The 25,398-nt window shown below is 37.3% G+C and overlaps 2 protein-coding genes across 3 annotated transcripts in view; both read left to right on the forward strand.

Annotated features, from left to right (window-relative positions):
- Positions 1-4,514: 4,514 nt before the first annotated feature.
- Positions 4,515-25,398, forward strand: part of LYRM7 (LYR motif containing 7) — a 33,606-nt gene continuing 12,722 nt past the window's right edge. Inside the window, exons 1-4 of the mRNA XM_019831696.3 lie at positions 4,515-4,664; positions 17,057-17,129; positions 18,619-18,689; positions 23,349-23,430. Coding sequence (XP_019687255.1) covers positions 4,530-4,664; positions 17,057-17,129; positions 18,619-18,689; positions 23,349-23,430 — 361 coding nt within the window. The 5' untranslated portion in view covers positions 4,515-4,529. The remainder of the gene's footprint in view (positions 4,665-17,056; positions 17,130-18,618; positions 18,690-23,348; positions 23,431-25,398) is intronic.
- Positions 23,349-25,398, forward strand: part of CDC42SE2 (CDC42 small effector 2) — a 187,129-nt gene continuing 185,079 nt past the window's right edge. For both annotated transcript variants that reach the window (XM_006927575.5, XM_006927576.5), the window contains exon 1: positions 23,349-23,430. The gene's annotated coding sequence lies outside the window, so the exon portion shown is untranslated. The remainder of the gene's footprint in view (positions 23,431-25,398) is intronic.

Raw genomic sequence — 25,398 nt, forward strand, 5'->3', positions numbered from 1 at the left:
CCGCTGCTCGGGCTCCCGAGCAGCTCCGGCGCGTGCGCACTGGCGACCTGAGCTGTGGGGTGCAGCGAGCGCGCGGGAGCCTGCAAGAACCGCCCGGCTAGACCCGGCGGAAGGGAGGTTCCTGTTCGGAGACTCTAGGGAGCCACATCAAGGTCATTTTTCTTTCTTCCTTTAGTGTGTCTTGGGGAGTGGAGTTACTGTATACGCCCTTCTTCCCTTGCTTTATGGGCACTTGTAGGAAAAATTAGGTACTGTAACTGAAAAGATTTGATAATCCAAGCATGTTTGCTGTATGAGACACTGTACCACGTAATTTCTCAGCCACAGAAAGTCTTGGCTCCAGTAAGTAAGCCCTCCTTGCGTCAGTTTTTTCTCCCTCTAGCAGTGGTTCGCACAACATGTTAAAAATCACTTGAGGAACTTTTGAAAAATCCTCTTGAATCTGGCCTCACTCCAGATCAATTAAATCAGACTCTCAGGTTGGGACCCAGGCATCAGTAGTTTGTAATCCTCCCAGGACTCTTCTACAAAGACTTTTTCCCAGAAGTAATCAACATAATGTAAGATGCCCCACCTTAAAGGAACAATACCTTTCTTAATTTGACATACCCCTTCAAATCTTTGCTGCCTTTTAAAAGTTTTATTTATTCTGTGTCCACCCTCTCATATTTTTTTTAATTGTTTTTTCAACTTTTATTTATTTTTGGGACAGAGAGAGAGAGAGAGCATGAACGGGGGAGGGGCAGAGAGAGAGAGGGAGACACAGAATCGGAAACAGGCTCCAGGCTCCCAGCCATCAGCCCAGAGCCTGACGCGGGGCTCGAACTCACGGACCGCGAGATCGTGACCTGGCTGAAGTCGGACGCTTAACCGACTGCGCCACCCAGGCGCCCCTCATATATTTTTTTTTTAACCCATTTCCCTCTTGCAATGTCACTAAGGAAGTCCCACTTATAAAATTCTGTTGGCATTTACAATTCTCATCATACTAGACCTCTTGGTATCATTTGCTACTGATGACCATTTCCTCTTTTCAGGTATAGATTTCACTCTCCTAGTCTTCTCTTACCTCTCTGGATGCTATTTCTCCTTCACAGTAACCCTCCAGTTCCAGACTTCTCAATGGGTTCCGTTCTTAGCCTTCTTCTCTAGCTAATATTTAATTTCTACATATCGTTATTAAGAAAAATTAACTATAGCTCCAGGACTACTTATGTGATTATACTTTACCAGTTTGTATTGCTTTGTCCACTACCAATAAAAATTACTGATAGTGGATCCTTCGAATCTCAAGTGTCCCATTTGCTACTTTTGCTATCAACTACATTATTGGGGCAATTGGCAAAATCTAAGTAATGCCTATAAATTGGATAGTAATTTTGAAAGTTATGTTAATTTCCTCACATAACCACAGCAAAATTATCAAAATTAGTTGATATGGGATGGGGTGTTATAATTCAGGTTTCTAAGTGATGTATTTGCTGCTGGCCCTGAAATCATACTTTGAGACCCACTGATGTAAGAGACTGACGTTTTTGTAGAAATAAAAAAATACTGAAGTATTTAGGCGTATAAGGCTATCATGTCCGCAGCTTGGTTTCAAACAGTAAAGAAATGAAGAAAAATGTTCATATATAGAGACCTAGAAAAGGATAACACCATTTGTAGTAAAATGTGAACATTTGGGGAATCCAAGTGAGATATGCAAATCCTGTTATTCTTGAAACTTTCTTGTAAGACTGAAATTGTCAAAGTAGAAAGTTAAAAAGAGATATATACTGGTTTGGATAATAAATATGGTCATCTTTCACTCAGATTTTACCATATACAGAATAATGATTCTCTAGTATGTATCTCCTGACCTACCTTACCTCTTAATTCCAGATTGGTCTATAGTATATATTACTGCCTACTATCTTAATATGGATGTCTGTCAGGCACTTCAAATTTATATTTTTACTCTTTGCACAGTAAACAAACACACAAAACTCCTCTTGGCAGCATTCTACATCTACTATAATACCATTCATCAAATTGCTCAAGTCAAAAGCCTTGAAATCATCCTTAACTCTTCTTTCTCATATTTGCAGTATATATCATACATCTAATCACTCCTCACCTCTTCTACTACATCACCCTAATCCAAGCCATTATCATATCTTGCCTGGAGTACATTGAGAGCCTCCTAGCTAGCCTCTCTGCTTCCTCTGTAGTCAGTTTGCCATTCAGCACGCAAAGAAATTTTTATAAAATACCAATCATGATGTCATTCTCCTGCTGGCAAGGCATTTCATCACAGAATTAAATCTGAAATATTGGCCTTGACACATTAGGTTCTTATGCAATCAGGCCCATGGCTACTTCTTCATTTCCTTCCATTTCAACCTTATTAACTAGCTTTACCCCAACTGGGTGTGGTAGGCAGAAGATGTCCTTGCCCTAATCTCTGGAGCCTATGAATATGTTACTTTAGGTGGTAAAAGGGATTTCCAAATGTCATTAAATTAAGGATCTTGCAGTGGAAGAGATTGCCTGGATTGTCCAGGTGGGCCCAATATAATCACAGGGACCTTTATAAGTGAAAAAGAGACACAGGAAAGAGAGGAGATATGATGATGGAAATAGAGGTGACAGTCAAAGTTTGAAGATGCTCTCCTGTTGGCTTTGAAGATGGAAGGGACCACAAACAGGTAGCATTCCAGAAGTCACAAATCTGAGTTTCACTGGGCTAAAATCATGGTGTTATCAGGGCTGCATTCCTTCTAGAGTCTCTAGAGAAGAACAGTTCCCCTTCCTTACCTTCTAGAGGGTACCAGCATTTCTTGGCTTGAGGCCTTTTCCTCTATCTTCAGAGCCAACAGCAGAGTATCTTCAAACCTCTCCCTGTCTCTCCTTCCTTTTTCCACTTCTAAGGATCCTTGTGATTACATTGGGCCCACCAGACAATCCAGGATAATTTTCCCATTTCAAAAGCCTTAATTTAATCACAGCTGTAAAGTACCTTTTGTCATATAAGGTAACATCTTCAGAAGTTCCTAGGATTTAAACAGTACACCTTTTGGAGTCCTTCATTCTGCCTACTGTATAACTGCATGAACTTATGTGAGGAACAAGTTGGAATTTCTTGTTCAGTTCTGGGTCCCATACTTTGAGATGTTACCAAACTCATACTCCTAGAATAACCAATATAGTCACCTCATTTATGGAACAGCTGAACAAACCATACAGATTTATCTGAGAGAAGCTTTAGTACTGAACCGATTAGGGCACTATGGGAACTGTATTTTCAAGTATTGGCAGGTGAGGGGGTTTGCTTAACTGAATACAGGACCCTAGTTAGCCAGAAATTATAACAATAAATTACGAATTTTCAGGAAACTGCTATGATTCTAAACTGGAAATAAAGAAAAGCATGTTTCAATCATTCTTTACAAATCAGAAGGCAGAATCATGTAGTGTCACTAGATCATCTGTTGTTTCCTGGATATTTTTCCTGTTTCCAGTATATTTGGTTTAATTGCTTGGTTATGTTAAACACTCATCTGCAGATCTAAGGAATTATAATTTTAAAAAATCAACTATTATCTTGCTAGTCTCATGATGACTTGAAATATTCTTTAAAATGACGTAAATCAGAGAAGGAAAAAGGTCTTTAAGATCCACTGCTTCAAATCTTTCATTCCTAATAAAAAGTCGGTTTTAACTAAACGTTAACCTGAAAGGCTGTGAGGTAGGGAAGGCAAACAGCGATTATGCAATGGGGGAAAGGTTTAGATTTTTCTTGAAGCTTGCAAGGTTCTAAGTTAAAATGCAGTTAAATAACATTTCCGACCTCTTGACCAGCAAAACCAAGGAGTAGAGTAAGCCAAGCAGAATGTGTCGAGGGTAAGACTGGATTTTCAGGTGCAACATAGGGTTTGGTATCCCAGACCTCTATTTACTAGCCGTATGGTCTTGATTAAGTAACTCTATCTCACCTTTTCGGGGGATTAATTTAGACAAGCGCTTTGGGGTATCAGCATTCCAATCAACAGCCGCTGTAGTAGTTAGGGTTTGGCCCTTATTTACGCACACTTTCGCAACTAGGAAACGTTAACATAAGTGTTCTTTAATAGATAACTCCCACCCCCAAACAACAGGTATAACGTATCGGTCCAGAAACCATCCGCTAAACGTAACGGACTCTCTGCGAGACCGGAAGTTACTCTGCCCCTAACTAACATGGCGTCCAGGTAATTTCCGTTCTCCTCTCTCCAGTAATTGAGCTCGGCACTTTCTCGCGGTTTTAGCAGACTGCGGGAGTTTAGCAAACTGTCTTCCAGGGTCCTCTGTGGGGGCGGGTTACGAAGGGGATTCTGCGCAGTGATTGGTTGCGGCACGATAGGAACGTGACTTCAGGTGGTTGGATAGTCCACGCCAGGCAGTGATTGGTTGTCGAGAGGCGGGGCGACTCGACCACTGAAGAAGTAGCCGCCGCGGCGCGGAGAGCCATGGGTCAGGCGGCCAAGGTGACAGGGTCCGGGGAGGGCATGGGTACGATAGCGACGGGGAGGGAAAGCGGCGGCCTTGCGAAGCTTGTCTGTAACTTCAGTAGATACGGGTTTAGGATCCTTCACGGAGGATGTGAACGGTGCCGCTGTGGACCCGGTGACCAACTCCGAAGGGCAGTCGAGGTTTTGTGCTGGTGCGGAGGGAGGGCAACACCAGTGCTTCCTTCCTCTTTTTCTGGGGTGCCAAAGTATGTGTTTCTAAGCCATGCAAGGCTGCGCTTGAGTTCTGCCCCTGTTTCATCCCCACGCTGAACGTTTGTCTGAGGGACCACTTTTACATCCTTGAAAGGTGGACGAAACGCCAAATGCACTCCTGCGCCACAACCATCCGATGAGATGAAAAGTTCAGTCAGATAACCGGAAAGTACACTGAAGTCTGGGAACCAAGGAACCCGAGGACCCTCAGAATCACTTGTCAAAAATTAACACCTGAGGAGACAGCAGAGTCCTGTGAGACCTGAGTGCTCTGAATGAGCTTGGGAAGTGATGGGCCCACCAGGCACTTCGCTGAAGACCTGGTCTCAGATTCACTTCTCATTAAAATGATAAAGGTTCCTAGCTGGGGCACACTTCTCAAGACTAGCCATTCCTAACCTTAAATAAGAGCGTGACCTGTTGGGACCTGTCACTGTTGCTGCAGTGTAAGCCTGGAAAGGTGTAGTGAGGAAAAGCACTGCTTATGGTTGGTCAACAATAAGGAACAAACAAGCGGTGCCTCGTGTTTTAGTGAATTCGGTGTTCCTACTACATTTTAGTATATGTCACAGCACCAATAGAAACAATTTTAAAGAATTATTCAAATGATTTATTGCCTATCCATTATAGCTATCAGTAATGCCTTCAAGCCAGCATTTAGCCCTGTACAGTGTCTAGGCATAGTGGATGCAAGATAAACAGACTATCTTTGCTTTGTAAAGAAATCTAGCAGATAGGAAGATTTCGAATGGAAAATACAGTGTATTTTGTGAGCTTATTACTGGCATTTAACCTCTAGAGGGACGCAAAAAAATACATCTCATAGAAGTAGAAGTTGACTCCTGAAGTTTGATTAGAAATTTGCTAGGAGGGAAAAAAAAATTGATAGGTGAAGAGAGAAAAGAATATTCCAGAAAGAGGAAGTACTATATGGAAAGTTATTGAAGTGGGAAGTTGCTTGAAAAACTTTAATACAAAATAAATTAAATAGGATTCATTCCAAAAACACTTTTGGGAAGATCTACTATGTATAGAAGGTACTTATGGTAAGTGTGAAGAATACAAAAGTGACCAAGAAGTCTTTGAGGAAGTATGGGACCACAGCAAGTAAGCATTTGATTAACATACAGTGTCGGAGGTACCCAGTGCTGGGGTTGTCCCTCAGGAACATATAACCCGGACGTATAAAGGACAGGTAAGTAATGACTGTCTAAAGAGAAACCCAGGGGTGCCTGGGCGGCTCACTCGGTTAGGCATTTGACTTTGGCTCAGGTCAGTATTTCCTCATTCGGGAGTTCAAGCCCTGCATAGGGCTCTCTGCTGTCAGCACCGAGCCCACTCTGGATCCTCTCTGTCTCTCAAAAACAAACATTAAAAAAATTTTAAGGGAAACCTGGTTCCGAAAATTTCCCATATACTCTTAATATTAATCCATTTTAAGAAAATTGAGACAAAGGCTGAGTAACTTGTCCAAGCTTAAAATAAATGTCAATGTCCTATTCCAACTGATCTGCCTGTAACAAAAATCCACTTTCCATATATGCTACCTAAATTATCTAATATAAGCATATGAGGAAGAGAACATAATCTGTAACTTAGTTTTCTTCCTTTTAATAAAAAAATTTTTAATATGAAATTTATTGTCAAATTGGATTCCATACAACACCCAGTGTTCATCCCAATGGGTGCCCTCCTCAATGCCTATCACCCACTTTTCCTTCCCTCCCACCCCCCATCAACCCTCTGTTTATTCTCAGTTTTTAGGATCCACATAAGAGTGAAAATATATGGTATCTGTCTTTCTCTGTATGACTGATTTCACTTAGCATAAGTCTCTCCACTTCCATCCATGTTGCTACAAAGGGCCATATTTCATTCTTTGTTATTGCCAGGTAGTATTCCATTGTGTTTATAAACCACAATTTCTTTATCCATTCATCAGTTGATGGACATTTAGGCTCTTTCCATAATTTGGCTATTGTTGACAGTGCTGCTATAAACATTGGGGTACAAGTGGCCCTATGCATCAGTACTCCTGTATCCCTTGGGTAAATTCCTAGCAGTGCTATTGCTGGGTCATAAGGTAGATCTATTCTTAATTTTTTGAGGAGCCTCCACACTGTTTTCCAGAGTCTTGCACCAGTTTGCATTCCCACCAAAAGTGCAAGAGGGTTCCCATTTCTCCACATCCTCTCCAGCATCTATAGTCTCCTGATTTGTTCATTTTAGCCACTCTGACTGGCATGAGGTAATATCTCAGTTTGGTTTTGATTTGTATTTCCCTGATGAGTGACGTTGAGCATCTTTTCATGTGCCTGTTGGCCATCTGGATGTCTTCCTTAGAGAAGTGTCTATTCATGTCTTCTACCCATTTCTTCACCGGATTGTTTTTCAGGTGTGGAGTTGGTGAGTTCTTAATAGATTTTGGAAACTAGCCCTTTGTCCGATATGTCATTTGCAAATATCTTTTCCCATTCTGTCGGTTGCCTGTTAGTTTTGTTGATGGTTTCCTCTGCAGTGCAGAAGCTTTTTATCTTCATGAGGTCCCAATAGTTCATTTTTGCTTTTAATTCCCTTGCCTTTGGAGATGTGTCGAGTAAGAAATTGCTGTGGCTGAGGTCAAAGAGGTTTTCTCCTGCTTTCTCCTCTAGAGTTTTGATGGTTTCCTGTCTCACATTCAAGTCCTTCATCCATTTTGAGTTTATTTTTGTGAATGGTGTGAGAAAGTGGTCTAGTTTCATTCTTCTGTATGTTGCTGTCCAGTTCTCCCAGCACCATTTGTTAAAGAGACTGTCTTTTTTCCATTGGGTATTCTTTCCTGCTTTGTCAAAGATGAGTTGGCCATACTTTTGTGGGTCTAGTTCTGGGGTTTCTATTCTATTCCATTGGTCTGTATGTCTGTTTTTGTGCCAGTACCATGCTATCTTGATGATTACAGCTTTGTAGTAGAGGCTAAAGTGTGGAATTGTGATGCCTCCCTCTTTGGTCTTCTTCTTCAATATTTACTTTGGCTATTTGAGGCTTTTTGTGGTTCCATACAAATTTTAGGATTGCTTGTTCTAGCTTCGAGAAGAATGCTGGTGCAATTTTGATTGGGATTGCATTGAATGTGTAGATTGCTTTGGGTGGTATTGACATTTTAACAATATTTATTCTTCCAATCCATGAACACGGTATGTTTTTCCATTTCTTTATATCTTCTTCAATTTCTTTCATCAGCTTTCTATAGTTTTCAGCATACAGGTCTTTTCCATCTTTGGTTAGATTTATCCCTAGGTATTTTATGCTTCTTGGTGCAATTGTGAATTGGATCAGTTTCTTTATTTGTCTTTCTGTTGCTTCATTATTAGTGTATAAAAATGCAACTGATTTCTGTACATTAATTTTGTATCCTGTGATGTTGCTGAATTCATTATCAGTTCTAGCAGACTTTTGGTGGATTCTTTTGGGTTTTCTATGTATGCATGTCATCTGCAAAAAGTGAAAGCTTGACTTCATCTTTGCCAATTTTGATCCCTTTTATTTCCTTTTGTTGTCTGATTGCTGATGCTAGCACTTCAACACTATGTTAAACAACAGCGGTGAGAGTGGACATCCCTGTCCTCTTCCTGATCTCAAGGGGAAAGCTCTCAGTTTTTCCCCACTGAGGATGATATTAGCTGTAGGCTTTTCATAAATGGCTTTTATGATGTTTAAATATGTTCCTTCTATTCTGACTTTCTCGAGGGTTTTTATTAAGAAAGGATGCTGAATTTTGTCAAATGCTTTTTCTCCATCAATTGACAGGATCATATGGTTCTTTTCTTTTATTAATGTGATGTATCACATTAATTGATTTGCAAATATTGAACCAACCCTGCAGCCCAGGAATGAATCCCACTGGATCATGGTGAATAATTCTTTTTTTATGCTGTTGAATTCTATTTGCTAGTATCTTACTGAGAATTTTTGCATCCACATTCATCAGGGATACTGGCCTGTAGCTTTCTTTTTTTGCTGGGTCTCTGGTTTGGAATCAAAGTAATGGTGGCTTCATAGAATGAGTCTGGAAGTTTTCCTTCCCTTTCTATTTTTTGGAACAGCTTGGGAAGGATAGGTATTATTTCTGCTCTAAATGTCTGGTAGAATTCCCCAGGGAAGCCATCTGGTCCTGGACTATTTGTTGGGAGATTTTTGATAAGTGGTTCAATTTCTTCACTGGTTATGGGTCTGTTCAAGTTTTCTATTTCTTCCTGTTTGAGTTTGGAAGTGGGTGGTTGCTTAGGAATTTGTCCCATTTCTTCCAGGTTGTCCAGTTTGTTGGCAAATAATTTTTCATAGTATTCCTTGATAATTGCTTGTATTTCTGAGGGACTGGTTGTAATAATTCCATTTTCATTCATGATTTTATCTATTTGGGTCATCTCCTTTTTTCTTTTTGAGAAGCCTGGCTAGAGGTTTATCAATTTTATTTTTTCAAAAAACCAACTCTTGGTTTCATTGATCTGCTCTACAGTTTTTTTAGATTCTATATCGTTTATTTCTGCTCTGATCTTTATTATTTCTCTTCTTCTGCTGGGTTTGGGGTGTCTTTGCTGTTCTGCTTCTATTTCCTTTAGGTGCGCTGTTAGATTTTGCATTTGGTATTTTTCTTGTTTCTTGAGATAGGCCTGAGTTGCAATGTATTTTCCTCTCAGGATTGCCTTCACTGCATCCCAAAGCGTTTGGATTGTTGTATTTTCATTTTCGTTTGTTTCCACATATTTTTTGATTTCTTCTCTAATTGCCTGGTTGACCCACTCATTCTTTAGTAGGGTGTTCTTTAACCTCCATGCTTTTGGAGGTTTTCCATTTTTTTTCCTGTGGTTGATTTCAAGCTTCATGGCACTGTGGTCTGAAAGTGTGCATGGTATGATCTCAATTCTTTTATACTTATGAAGGGCTGTTTTGGGACCCAGTATGTGATCTATCTTGGAGAATGTTCCATGTGCACTCGAGAAGAAAGTATATTCTGTTGCTTTTGGATGCACAGTTCTGAATGTATCTGTCAAGTCTATCTGATCCAGTGTATCATTCAGGGCCCTTGTTTCTTTATTGATCTTGTGTCTAGATGTTGTATCCATTGTTGTAAGTGGGGTATTAAAGTCCCCTGCAGTGACCACATTCTTATCAATAAGGTTGCTTATGTTTGTCATTAATCATTTTATATATTTGGGGGCTCCCGTATTCAGCACATAGACATTTATAATTGTTAGCTCTTCCTGATGGATAGACCCTGTAACTATTATATAATGTCCTTCTTCATCTCTTGTTTCAGCCTTTAACTTAAAGTCTAGTTTGTCTGATATAAGTATGGCTACTCCAGCTTTCTTTTGACTTCCAGTAGTAGCATGATAAATAGTTCTCCATCCCCTCACTCTCAATCTGAAGGTGTCTTCAGGTCTAAAATGAGTCTCTTGTAGACAGCAAATAGATGGGTCTTGGTTTTGTTTTGTTTTGTTTTGTTTTTACCCATTCTGATACCCTATGTCTTTTGGTTGGAGCATTTAGTCCATTTACATTCAGTGTTATTATTGAAAGATACGGGATTTAGAATCATTGTGATGTCTGTAGGTTTCATGCTTTTAGTGATGTCTCTGGTACTTTGTGGTCCTTGCAACATTGCACTCGCAGAATCTCCCTTAGGATCTCTTGTAGGGCTGGTTTAGTGATGATGAATTCCTTCAGTTTTTGTTGTTTGGGAAAACCTTTATCTCTCCTTCTATTCTGAATGACAGACTTGCTGGATAAAGGAATGTTGACTGCAAATTTTTTTGTTCATCACATTGAAGATTTCCTGCCATTGCTTTCTGACCTGCCAAGTTTCACTACATAGGTCTGCTACTATTCTTATGTGTCTACCTTTGTAAGTTAGAGCCTGTTTATCCCTCACTGCTTTCAGAATTTTCTCTTTATTCTTGTATTCTGCCAGTTTCACTATGATATGTCATGCAGAAGATTGATTTAAGTTACATCTGAGGGGAATTCTCTGTGCCTCTTGGATTTCAATGCCTTATTCCTTCCCCAGATCAGGGAACTTCTCAGCTATGAGAAGTTCAGCCCCTTTCTCTCTCTTCTTCTTCTGGAATTCCTATTATACGGATATTGTTCCATTTGATTGCATCACTTAGTTCTCTAATTCTCCCCTTATACTCCTGGATTTTTTTATCTCTCTTTTTCTCAGCCTCCTCTTTTTCTATAATTTTATCTTCTAATTCCCCTATTCCCTCCTCTGCCTCTTCAATCCGTGCTATGGCTGCCTCCATTTTATTTTGCAGCTCATTTATAGCATTTTTTACCTCCTCATGACTATTTGTTAGTCCCTTGATCTCTGTAGCAATAGATTCTGTGCTGTCCTCTATGCCTTTTTCAAGCCCAGCGATTAATTTTATTACTGTTATTCTAAATTCTTGTTCCGTTATATTGCTTAAATCTTTTTTGATCAATTCGTTAGTTGTCGCTACTTCCTGGAGTTTCTTTTGAGGAGAATTCTTCTGTTTCATCATTTTGGGTAGTCCCTTTCGTAGCTCCAAACTGCAGGGCACTTCTGTGCTCTCCGGAGTAACTTGTGTTGGTGGGCAGGGCTGCAGTCAGACCCAATGTCTGCCCCCAGCCCACCGCTGGGGCCACAGTCAGACTTGTGTGTACCTTATCTTCCCCTCTCCCAGAGGCAGGACTCACTGTGGAGTGGTGTGGCCCCTGTCTGGGCTTCTTGCGCACTGCCAGGCTTGTGGTGCTGCTTCGATGGTATCTGGCCAAGGGCGTTTTAGCCGGGGTGGATCCGCAACGTGCACAGGGGTGGGAGGGTTAGGCTTAGCTAGCTTTGCCTTTGGTGGTCTCCTGTGGGAGGGGCCCTGCAGCACCGGAGTGATGGATCCACAGAAGCACAGCGTTGGGCATTTGCGGGGTGCAAGCAAGTGCGGTGACAGGAACTGGTTCCCTTTGGAATATCAGCTGGGGAATGGGAGTATTGATGACATTTTCTTTTCCTTACACTAGTTCCTTTAAGTTTTCATTTAAAGTCCAGTTAATATACAATATAATATTAGGTATACAGTTACACAGGTAATACCTGTAATACAGGTATTACAATACCTGGTGCTCATCATCACTGCCCTCCTGAATCCCTCTCACCTACATAGTCCATCCCCCTGCACCACCACCTCCCCACTGGTAACCATCAGTTTGTCCTGTATAGTTTAGGGTCTGTTTCTTGGTTTACTTCTCTGTTTCTTTTTTCCCTTTGCTCATTTATTTTGTTTCTTAAATTCCACCCATGAGTGAAATCATATGGTATTTGTCTTTCTCTGACTGACTTATTTCACTTAGCATAATACTCTCAAGTTCCATCCATGTCATTGCAAATGGTAAGATTTCATTCTTTTTGATGGCTGAGTAGTATTCCATTTTGTATATATATATTTACCACATCTTCTTTATCCATTCATCACTTGATGGACACTTGAACTGTTTCCATAATTTTGCTATTGTAAATAATGCTAATATAAACATCAGGATGCATATAACCCATTAAATTAGTATTTTCATATTCTTTGAGTAAATACCTAGTAGTGCAATTGCTGGATCATAGGGCAGTTCTATTTTTAACTTTCTGAGAAACCTCCATAAAGTTCTCAAGAGTAGTTGCACCAGTTTGCATTCCCACAACACTGCAAGAGGGTTCCCCTTTCACCACATCCTCGCCAATACCTGTTATTTCTTGTGTTTTTGAGTTGAGCCATTCTGACAGGTGTGAGGGCATATCTCGTTGTGGTTTTGATTTGTATTTCCCTGATGATGAGTGACGTTAAGTGCCTTCATTTGTCTGTTAGTGATCTGTGTGCCTTTTGGAAATGTCTATTTATGTCTTCTGCCCCTTTTTAATTGGATTATTCATCTTTTGAGTATTGAGTTTTATAAGTTCTTTGTATGTTTTAGATATTAACCCTTTATCAGATATGTCATTTGCAAATATCTTCTCCCATCCTGGAGGTTGCCTTTTAGTTTTGTGGATGACTTCCTTTGCTGTGCAGAAGCCTTTTATTTTGATGTAGTCCCAATAGTTTATTTTTGCTTTTGCTTCCCTTGCCTCAGTAGACATACCTAGTTTGAAGTTGCAATGGACAATGTCAAATAGGATTTTTATGGTTTCATATCTAACATTTAAGTCTTTAATCTATTTTGAATTTATTTTTGTGTATACTAGTTCTTAAATTAGGGACACTGGCTTTTGTATTAATGACATTACTTTCTTTTTTCCCTAAACAGCATGTAAAATTAACTTTACATTTCCCTCAATCCCATGCAACTTGTCTTCCACCATTCTTGTAATATTAAACTGCCTAGGTTTCTATGATACTCGATTACCTTTAAAGTCCATATTTCTACAAACAGTCTTTTCAAGGCAGTCTCAGCTTTTACTGTCACACCTTCAAAATTCTTTCAGACTCTACACATCTCGATTTAAAGCCACTTCCATATTTTTAGGTACTTGTTATAGTGGTACCCAACTTCCCAGTATTAAAATCTGTTTTAGTTTCCTATGGCTAGGTGGCTTAAGGCAACAGAAGTGTATTGTCTCATAGTTCTGGAGGCTAGAAATGAAATGAAATGAAAATGAGAATGTAAAGAAATGAAAGTGCCAGGAGAGCCATGCTCCCTCTGAAACTGGGTAGAGTCTCCCCAGCTTCTGATGGTGGCTGTCAATCTTTGATGTTCGTTGGCTTGTTGGCTTGCTCTTACCTCACTCTAATGTTTGTCTCCATCTTCATATGGCAGTCTGTGTGTGTCTCTGTGTTCACATGGCATTTTCCTCTTAAGGATACCAGTTATATTGTATCCATTAAAGTGGAGTCCACTTTAATGACCTCATCTTAATTATATCTTTAATGACCCTATTTCCAAATAAAGTCACATTTACAAGTACTAGGGACTAGGACTTCAACATGTCCTTTGGGGGAAGCACAATTCGTGCTATAACGGTATGGGTATATCACATTTTATTTACCTATTCATGAATTGATAGAAAATTGGGTTGTTTCTACTTTTTTGACTATTGTGAATAATGGTACTGTAATCGTTCATGTATAAGTTTTTATATAAGGGTATGTTTTCATTTCTCTTGGATATATACCTAAGCATGGAATTGCTAGAAAATGTGGTAACTTTATGTTCAACTTTTTGAGCAGCTGCCCAACTATTTTCCAGACAGCTGCACCATTTTACATTCGTACCAACCATGTATGAGTTCTAATTTTTGCACATTCTTGCAATGCTTGTTACTGATTTTCTTTTTCGTTATAGCCATTCTGCTGGGGTTAAGTGTATTTCACTGAGATTTACATTTATATTTCCCAGATGCCAGATTATGTTAAGCATCTTTTCATGGTCTTAATGACCATTTGTCTATCTTTAGAGAAATGTCTGTTCATATCCTTTGTCTGTGTTTTTATTGTTGAGTTGTGAAAGTTCTTATTATGTTCTAGATACTGTCCCCTTACCAGATATATGGTTGGTAAATATTTTCTTCCAATGTGTGCTTGTCTTTAACTCTTTTTTGATAAAGTCGTTTCACTTTCTGTTTAAAAAAATTTTTTTTAAGTTTTTATAAAGGTGATCAATGTGAAAAGTTTAAGAAGTCAAATAGTGTTAAACAGAAACTAATAGATGTCTCCTTCCTTCTACATACTCCCAATTCCTGCTTCCCAGAGATAAGTGCTTTTAGTCATTTTAGCTATTTTCATATTTACCTCCATGTTTCTAAATAACATGTTTAAACTGCTATTCATTGGGTTTTTTTTCTCTTTGAGGATAATTATTTACTGACTTTTAACAATGGAAGTTAAGGACCAAGCTAAGCTCCCTCCTTATACCTTAGTCTTCTTGTTATATAACTTTTGGTGTATCAGTTTTCATTTTTGATATTACTATGACTGTATAAAATTGTCCACAGTTGAGTCCTCTAATATATGATTACATTGCCTTTCTTTTCTAATTCTTTGTTTTTCTTGAAATTAATAATTTTGTTTTTATTATCATTGGTTAGTTTCCTACTTATCTGTTCCCAAATTCAGTTTGATTTTTTTCCTAGGAACATCTTTTCTAGAGCAGTTCAACCTTGGCTGTAGTCTAGACTCTTTTCCAGGGTGGGCACACAAATGCTGACATGTATTTGTCCTCCACCATCATCTCTGTGTTGGATCACCTGTCTCACTGGTTCCCATGTGTTTTCTTTTGTAGTTCATCCCCTTGTGAAGCATTTGCATTTTTGAAAATGTCTGTTTGCCTTTGTAGTTAGGTGATAGTTTAGCTATGTATGGTATTTTGAGCTGGACATTTTTTTTTTTTTTCAAAGCTTGAAAATCTTAAACCATTGTCTTCTCATAATGATGTTATTTAGAAGTCAAGTGCCAGTCTGATTTTCTGTTTTTTATATGTGAGTTGTTTTTTATCTTTGAGATTTTACTTTCTTTTTTTTTTTTTTTTTTTTTTTTTTAGCATTGTGCTGAACTTATATCATGATGTCCTATCGTATGGGTTTTGTGTTGGGTACTTGGTGAAACTTTATCAATCTAGTATCTCAAGTGCCTTAGTTGGTGATATTTTCTTAATTTTCTCCCCCTTTTAATTTCCTTTGTCTGTTTTCTCTGTTCCCTCTTGTTGGAAATCCTATTAATGTAATTGTTGGTTCATCTAGATTATGCTCTTAATTTTCTTTCTTTTCTCCCCTCAGTTTATACCTCTGAATTTTTATTCTACTTCTCAACTGTTTTTCTCAACTTAATATTTGCTATCACTCATTTGCTATCTGAGAGCTTTTGGGAATTTTCTGAATGTTTCTTTGTTAATTTACTATAACTTCTTTTTATTGTTACAACGTCTTTGCAGTCACTTTGTTTCTGAGTAAGTTCATTGTGATAGTTTGGTTTTTGTTTTGTTTTATTTATTTATTTATTTATTTATTATTTGTTTATTATTTATTTATTTTATTTTATTTATTTATTTTTTGCTACATGTTTCTTGTTTCTGTTTTGGTGTCTGTCTTTGATGTTTGGTAAATATATGTAAATATTTAAGACCATTCCTAGCACACAGGATATACTCAGTAAATAAATATTAGGTATTTTGTCTAGTGAATAAACTAGAGGAGAGGAGGGAATGGGGGCAGAGTGACAAATCTGTGTTAAGTAGTCTAAGCTAAATGATCACCCATCTACAGAGGCAGGTAGACATTTTCAAAAATGCAAATGCTCTACCACAAGAGGATGAACTTGAATAATGTTCAGGGATGGAGAATATCGAAAACATTATAGAGACATTCCTAAGGTTTCCACATGAAAAGTAATGTAGACTTAAAGAATCACCTAAAGATTTCAAGCTTGAGAAATTCAGTGTCTCCTATTCTCTGAAATTAAGAAGACAGGAGAAAAAGCAATATTGGGGCAACAGGATTGAGTATGTTTTTAGATTTGAGAAGTGCGAAGTAGACTTAGTTTAACGCTAAAGACTCTACATAGTCTGTCTTCTACCCAAATGTCAGGCTTTGTTCTCTATTTCTTTAACATAGCCTTAGAATATTCATTAGTCTCAGTATTCTGCTTCTCTTTTGGGAAATCACAATCACACTTTGTTAAATTATCTGTAACATCTTGCTTCTTGGTCTCTTAAGATATATACCAGGTTCATGAGTTTGTGTATGTGTGTGTATAACTTTAAGAACAGATGAAGTCCTCAATATGTTAAGAAAAGTGAGAGTACAAACCAGACTGACAAAGTTTGTTAGTAGTTGATAGTATACTGGTTTTGACAGGGGGATTATTAACTTTTTGACCATCCCTTGTTTTTTCCAAGAACTTGGTATTATTTTTTAAATAAAGCTATTTTTTTTTTATTTAAAGATAAATAATGAAGGGAAAGTTATTTTGGCAAATCCTCATTTTCACCAGCTACTTTGAAATATAGGGGCGCCTGGGTGGCTCAGTCGGTTAAGCGTCTGACTTCAGCTCAGGTCATGATCTCGTAGTCTGTGAGTTCGAGCCCCACGTTGGGCTCTGTGCTGACAGCTCAGAGCCTGGAGCCTGCTTCAGAGTTTGTCTCCCTCTCTCTCTGCCCTTCCCCTGCTCCTGCTGTGTCTCCCTCTGTCTCAAAAATAAAAAAAAAACATTTTTAAAAAATTAAAGAAAAATAGTCTAAGTAACAAACAGGAAAGAAATGCTGTTGAATCCTTGTAATTATATAAAATGTGAATTTTTTTTCTTTTGAGATCTGAATTCTAATTTTTTTTTCTTTTACAGGTTTTACAGCTCTTTAAAACATTACACAGGACCAGACAACAGGTTTTTAAAAATGATACCAGAGCATTAGAAGGTAGGTTTACTTTTTGCTCCTTTGGAGTAAGTGCATTCTTCACATGGCTACTGATATATCCAAGAAAACTTGTATGGTCAAGACCCATCTTAGAGAGTGATCTTCACTATCTCTCCCCTAATGTTGTTATGTTTTGTAAAGATTGGTTTACATTACACTTCTTTGAGGCATATCTTCTTTAAAAATTTTTAAAGATCAAGTTCTTACAAAAAATCAGAATTTCAATGTGATCGTTTGCTTGCTTTATGTTCGAGCCATTAAACTTACTCCTCTATTATATAATCCCATTTTCACACTCTTGGACCAGATACTACCATATAGTTAATGCCTTGTTTCATGCTCAAAGCGATAGTAGTGCTGAAAGAGAACCTATCCCAAACGATTATAATTTAGTATTTCACTGTTTTAAGTGGCTTCTTATCTGGAAATCAGAGCTCTAAAGCTTAGTTTCTATGTTGTCATGTTCAGTATCTATCTTAATATATTTCTAAAACTCTTTGAGAGGGCACTTAGATAGTGTCCTCACTATTCCCCAGGAATTCAAGTTTTTGTAATTCACCAAAAATAATTTCTTGAATATTAAAGTGTATACTTCATTTTGTATATACTTTACCAAATTCATTTAATCCTACATCCCTGTGAGTTACTATTATAATTTCTGTTTTCTTCAGATGACAAAATTGACAAAATGTGAAAGAATTTCTCCCACATCGTATTTAGTGAGAGGTACAATTGGAATTTAGCCTAAGCAGTTTGGGTGCAAAGCCCAAATCTTCACCATCTTATGTATCGAAATATATCAATATATCAAGCAGCTTTTCTGGCTATTCTCCATCAGCAGCATATTTTTGTTACTTTAAGTGTTTTCAAGTGACATAAGAACAGTTAACCTTACATAATTACTAAGCACTTTACATGGGTTGCTCTATTCAATGTTCACAGCATCAATAAGGCAGTTGTTAGATTAGACTAAATTGTGCTATAATGATGCCAAGTGTCAGTGGTGTACGTGAACAAAAGGTTTATCACTCACTTTACATGTTAGCCAAGACACTTATATATATATTTTGTTCCTATGTCTTTGTCTGTGTGTGTGTGTGTGTGGTTTAACATGCTTGTGTATATTCGGTTTTGCCATTTTAAAGCATTTTAATTGTAATTTTTAGATTTATGGAAAACATTAAATGGGATCTATTAGAGTCTAGTAGCTGGAGGTACACAAATGAAACTGGAAGTAAAAAGCAGAAAACAAAAATATTAGAGCATTAAGAATGTATTCAGTTTAATTAGAAATTTGCCAGCCTGTCAAAAGCTCTCCAAGACACTTGTTTAATAAATATCTTGTTTTTTTTATCATTTGTTTTACATGAGGCAAAACTATCTTGACTACTAGAGAAGTAGTCATTCATAATGAATAACCTATAAATTCTTGGGGCAGGAATTATAAATTAGAAAAGAAATAATTGTATATATATTTTTCTTTCTCTAGCAGCCAGAATAAAGATAAATGAAGAATTCAAAAGTAATAAAAGTGAAACTTCTCACAAGAAAATAGAAGAGGTACAGTAATTGAGTCTTTCATTTATGACAAATCCCTTATACATTTTCTTAGCCACTAGAGAAAATGATGAAAATAGAGGGGTTATATGAAATAAAAATTATTACTTGATAGTTAAAGGCATCACAACTATGTCTAGAGTTCACTTGTTTGGTATGGCTCACCTCTTCAGGCTCATCTGCCTACACCCCTAAGACAGCAAGTTTCTGGCTGAAAAGAACATGGATGTAGCTATGGTCAGAGCAAGAGCAGCTGAACCAATCCAGAAACCCACAGAAATTCTATCTTCACCTAAGGCAAGTGACTGAAACTAAGGAGAATAAATATTAAAACTGCAGATAGAACTTCTCTATTCATTTAGCTCAACTAGAGGCTTTTTTGTTTTTAATTCCTGTCTTGGCAGTGAAAGTTAATCAGCCAGTTTGTGAACTCTTCTTGTTTTGCCTTTTAGTCACTTGTTCTAGTTGAAGACAGTCCGTCTACTGACACTAATCTATGAACTTCCTAATACTCCCAGTACATATTCATTTTAAAAAATGCACAATGATTTGTTTATTGTTTAAACTCATATTGCATATACATACATATTGTCTCTGTTTTTAACTTCCCAAGTATTTCTTTATCTCATTTTGTATAAATGTAGGGAAAGAACCCTTAGGAAGAAAACAAAAAAATGGAAAATTATTTGAAGGGCAGTTATAATTCCAAGAATTGGTTTGGTTTAATAAAATCTACCGGTTAACTTTTTTTTTTTTTTTTTTTTTTACTTAAAATGCATTTATTTTCAGTAGAGAAAAATACTATTTTTAGAATAGTAGGGGCGCCTGGGTGGCGCAGTCGGTTAAGCGTCCGACTTCAGCCAGGTCACGATCTCGCGGTCCGTGAGTTCGAGCCCCGCGTCAGGCTCTGGGCTGATGGCTCGGAGCCTGGAGCCTGTTTCCGATTCTGTGTCTCCCTCTCTCTCTGCCCCTCCCCCACTCATGCTCTGTCTCTCTCTGTCCCAAAAAAAATAAATAAACGTTGAAAAAAAAATTTTAATAGAATAGTAAATATCTATAATGATCAAATTAATGAGACAAAATGAGGTAGCTTGAGTATTTCTATCCCTGTAATATAAAGGGAAAGATTTCACTTAGCCATTTGATAGGGCAAACAGGGACTTTGTAATTTTTTTCATGGCAGAAGTTAAGATGACATCATAAGTGATGACTTGAGGAGAGGGTAATGGATGTATACAAAAGTTTGTACCATTTGCTATTCAGTAGACTGATTACTAAGAATGTGGTAATTGTTTTTTAATTTTGAAATCATGGTAAAAAAATTTTAAATTGAAGTCTGTCTATGTCAACTGGGAGATGAACTACAGTCTTCTAAATTTATTTTACTTGTGAAGCACCAATTTAGCATTAAGCAGTATAGAAATTAGATATTTGTTATATACAAATATATATTTTGTATGTTTTGTAATTCTGCATCTGTTAAATATTTAGTGGTTCTTAGATTATCACATTGTTGTGTATTAGAGCATTAATGAAATCTTGATGTCAAAAGGAATTTTATGCATCCTTTACACCAGCAGTTCTCAACTCTTTGATCTCAAGACTCTTTTACTTTCTTAAAAGTTGAGGACCCCAAAGTGCTGTTCATGTGGTGTCTCTTTCACTATTTACCATAGTAGAAATTAAAACTGAGAAATTTTTGAAATATATGTTGTCTAAAAATAAGCTCATTACACATTAACAGATATACTGTTTATGGAAAATAACCATATTTTCAAAAAATTTAGTGAGAATATTGTTTTATATTTTGCAAATCTCTTTGAAGTCTGGCTTAATAGCAGTCAGCTAAATTCTCATATCTGCTTCCTCATTCAGTCCAGTGCAGTGTTTTTTAGGTTGAAATATATGAAGGGGCACCTGGGTGGCTCAGTCAGTTAAGCGTCGGACTTCAGCTCACCTCATGATCTCACAGTTTGTGAGTTTAAGCCTCACATCGGACTCTTTGCTGTCAGCACAGAGCCTGCTTCAGATCCTCTGTATCCCTCTCTCTCTGCCCCTCCCCTGTGTGCATGCTCTCTCTCTCTCAAAAATGAATAAACATAAAAAGAAATATATGAAGAAAATTCAGCCTTACACAGATGTGTAGTTGGAAAAGTGTCAGAGTACAGAGTAACGTTTTCAAATAAATTGAATATTCTTTGATACTACACCTCAACAGTTTGTAAATTTCTTTAAAGGTTAGTTGCACTGTGGAACTCTGTTACCTGTTAGACCAATGGGTGGAGAGAAGTAGGTAGATAAGTAGATGCTTTTTTTTTTTTTTTGGCTCCTGGATTTGTACAGACCACCTCTTGCTCATCCTCTCTGATTTCCCCGTATCCCTGTTCCTCATCTAACTTTGTTTCCAGCATTAGACCTATGATTCAACTCAGTTTATGCACCTCCAATAGATGAGAACACCCATATTTTTCCTTTCTCTTGCCAGGTCCCTTCTCAGGTTTGTTGAGAGGTGAGTGTTTGCTCTAACACAGCCTTCTCCGTATCCGTTAATGGCAACTCCCTCCTTTTAATGCTCAGACCAAAAACCTTGGTCAACCTCTTTCTTGATTGCTTTCTTTCACACTTATATCCAACCTGTCAGCCAGTTTTGTTGGCTTAACCTTCAAAATACATGCAGAATTCTACCACTTCTCATTCTCCCCATCATTACCTCCTAGTTCAAGCCACCATCATCTCTCACTGGATTATTACAAAAGCCTCCTAGTAGGTATCCCTGCTTTCACCCTAACTCCCTAGAGCCTATTCCTCAACACTTTTAAAAGAAGATTGTTTTATTTTTACTTATTTTTATTTTATTTTATTTTTTTATTAAGTAGACTTCACACCCAGTGTAGAGCCCAACATGGGGCTGGAATTCACGACCCTGAGATCAAGACCTGAGCTGGGATCAGAGTCGGATAATTAACCAACTGAACTACTCAGATGCCCCAGACTGAGCTTTTTAAAATATATAAAGGTGTATCTCATCACTCTTGTACTCAAAAACCCTCATAGCTTCTCATCCCAAAGTAAAAACTAAAGTCCTTACCATGGCCTGTAAGACTGTATCATCTGACTCCTGTTAACTCCCCACTTCAGCTCACCCTCTCTCTCCTACTCTTCCAGTCTCAGTGTGTTCTTTGAGAGCACTGGAATTCACCAAGAACTTTCCTGTCTTACGGCTTTTATGCTTTGCTTCTTCCTAGGATATTCTTCTCCAGCGTGGCCTCAAGTCTTGATTTAGTAGACCAATATATTTAATATGTCTTTCTCTTGGAATGGATCTTTTACCCATGCATGATTTTGTAACATCGTGCACCATTGAGTTGGAAAATACAGGTTCACTAAGTAATGCATACCTTCTAAATGTTGACATAGTTCAATATGTAATGTTTTAAAATTATATTTATTAATGTTAATATCCATCTCATAAGTAAAATTTCTAAGTATTGGGAAACTATCAAGCTCATGGTGGCAGATACAATTTCCCTAGAATTCTAATTTGTTCTTGAAAATTTGAATTTTGTCATTGTCAGCAAATAAAATAGAGTCCACTTACTCATTTTCAAGAAAATGTTTTCCAAATACCCAAGTCTGAATAATCATAGTTTGTCTGTCTGTGGTTCATTCAGGTCAAAATGGTAGTCTGTGGAGAAAACTCTACTTTTGCTATAACCCAAACAATGCAGAAAGCTCTAGTGTCATGAAAATCATTTTGACTTCATGGTATCTGAAAGACTTTCAAGGTACCCTAAGGGTCCACGACTTTACAAATCATTGTTCTAGTCCATTTCTTCATTTTGCATATGATAAATTCTGAAACTCAGAATAGGTTATTAACTCAAGGCCTAATACTTAATGATAGAGCCAGATTTGGAATCCAAGTATTCTGACTTCTAATTCAGTATCATTTCTACTGTTTATAGTACATCCGACTCTATAAAAGAAAGACTCAGCCATCTCCTGAAGAACACAGCATTTACTCTTTTATTTAAGTTTATTTATTTTGAGAGCAAGAGAGGGTGAGAGAGAATCCCACACAGGCTCTGCAGAGCAGAGCCTGATGCCAGGCTCAATCCCATGAACTGTGAGATCATGACCTGAGCTGAAATCAAAAGTTGGATGCTTAACAGACTAAGCCACCCAGGCACCCCAAAAACAGCTTTTTAAAAAAAATTTATTTTAATTTTATTTTAGAGAGAAAGCAGGGGAGAGGGGCAGAGGGGAAGAGAGAATCTTAAGCAGGCTCCACACTGTTAGTGGAGCCTGATGTGGCTCAGTCTCATGACCATGTGATCATGATGTGAGCCGAAATGAAGAGCCAAGGGCTCAACCAACTGAGCCACCGAGGCGCCCCCCAAAACAGCATTTTTAACATATAAAATACACATTCAAGAAAAAATAATCTATTTTGGAACAAAATTTGGAATCGATGGATAAAAGTTCAAAGTACACACATGTCTATATTCTCTACGCTTGGAATAGTTTTAAAAAGTTAAAGGCAGTATTACCTAAAAACAACTAAACAATATACCTACGGTTCTCAAAATCATTGCATTCTATATGGACCATTGGAAAAAAAAAAACACCCAGAGGATTTATTATGTTTGGTTTTCTTAACAGCTAATAAAAATAGGTTCCGACGTTGAATTGTTACTCAGAACATCTGTTGTACAAGGTATTCATACAGACCACAATACACTGAGTAAGTAAAATTAAAAATGTTTTCTGACTTCTATGTGTTTTAAACTATCGAGCAGTTGCAGTGCTTTTAATGCTTAATAATAAAGCAACTTGATTTTGCCAGACAATGTGGTATATCCTGTATACATTTGTTTGTTTTTTATAAATTTTGTTTTCTTAATTTTTAAAAATTTTTTTACATATTTATTATTATTATTATTATTATTATTATTATTATTATTATTTTGAGAGAGAAAGAGAGACAGAGTGTGAGTGAGGTAGGGGCAGAAAGAGAGGGAGAGACAGAATCCAAAGCAGGCTCCAGGCTCCAAGCTGTCAGCCCATGTCAGAGCCTGACATGGGGCTCGAATTCACAAACCACGAGATAATGACCTGAGCCGAAGTTGGAAGCTTACGAACTGAGCCACCCAGGTGCTCCTATCCTGTATATATTTGTAAGGCTACCATTTAAAATGCCAGATTATGAAACTTTATTTTACCAGATTTTTTTTCTTTTTCTTTTTTAAATTTATTTTTTCTGTTTAATCTTTACTGGTTATATTATAGAACTATAGTTACAAAAACAGTATGACTATTTTTTCATCATATTTATTTGATGTTCTTAACAATTGTATTATCAGTTATCACCTACTTAGACTGTTTATCTTTTATTCTTTGGTTAGAGTTATTTTAATTTAGAAGAGTTGGTATTATAGAAAATGGAAATACAGTTGAGGATCCTCCATTATACCTCCAGATACCTCATAGGGCTTCAGCAGAATTTTCATTTCACATTATATTTTGTTCTCATTCCCTAAAATATCTTTGAGGACGACAACAACAACAACAACAACAACAACAAAAGATGACATTCAAATTTTTGAAAATGTTTTCTTTTTCTTTAATTAAAAAAAAAAAAAGGGGAGAGGGGCAGAGCAGGGAAGAGAGAGAGTATCTTAAGCAAGCTCCACACTCAGTGTGGAGCCAAACACAGGTATTGCTCCCTTGGCCCTGGGATCATGACCTGAGCCAAAATCAAAAGTCAGATCCTAAACTGACTGAGCCACCCAGGTGTCCCAAGGTTTCTTTTTCTTTCTTTCTTTTTTTTTTCTTAAGTAATCTCAAAGTATAACATACAATCAGAAAAGTGCTCAATTATAAATATACAGCCAGGGAATTTTCACAGAGTAAAATAACCATGTCATCACCATACAAAGTAAGCTATTTCATAATATTACCAGTATTCCCCTAACTCCTCATGTCCCTTCCAGATACCTGCTTCTAATAAGCTAACCACTATCCTTACTATTAATACTATAGATTTTTAATTTAGTAAAATAAAATGTTTGAACTTTATATAAATGGAATCGTAAAGGATTACTATTTTGTCTGGCTTTTTTCAACGTTGCATTTGTGAGATTAATCTATTTTGTTGTGTAACATTTCTATGAATACTGTTGGAACATATCACAGTTTATCCATGCTGTTGTTCATTTGTGTTGTTTCTAATTCTTAATGTGTAATGACTATTGATTCCTTGAACATAATTGGATGTGCCTTTTAGTTCAAAATTTATAAATATATGAAAAATTTATGTGTGTGTGGGTATACACACGCACACACACACCAACACCACACTCACACACACACATATACATAGTTGACCCTTGAGCAGTGCAGGGGTAGGGGTGCTGACTACATTAGAAAATTCATGTGTAACTTTTGACTACCCAAAACCTTAACTACTAATAGCCTGCTGTTAATAAGAAGCCTTACCGATAACATAAACACATATGTTATAGTATCATATACTATGGTCTTACAATAAAGTAAGCTTGAGAAAAGAAAACATTAAATTATAAGGAAAATACATTTATAGTACTGTACTGTATCGAAAAAATGAATGTATGACACTCCTAACCAGTTTTCCAAATTAGTTAGGCTAATTTACACTTCCAGCAGCAGTGTCTGGGACCTCGGGGTGCTTCAT

The sequence above is a fragment of the Felis catus genome, chromosome A1 (assembly GCF_018350175.1).
Source record: "Felis catus isolate Fca126 chromosome A1, F.catus_Fca126_mat1.0, whole genome shotgun sequence".
Taxonomy (NCBI): Eukaryota; Metazoa; Chordata; class Mammalia; order Carnivora; family Felidae; genus Felis; species Felis catus.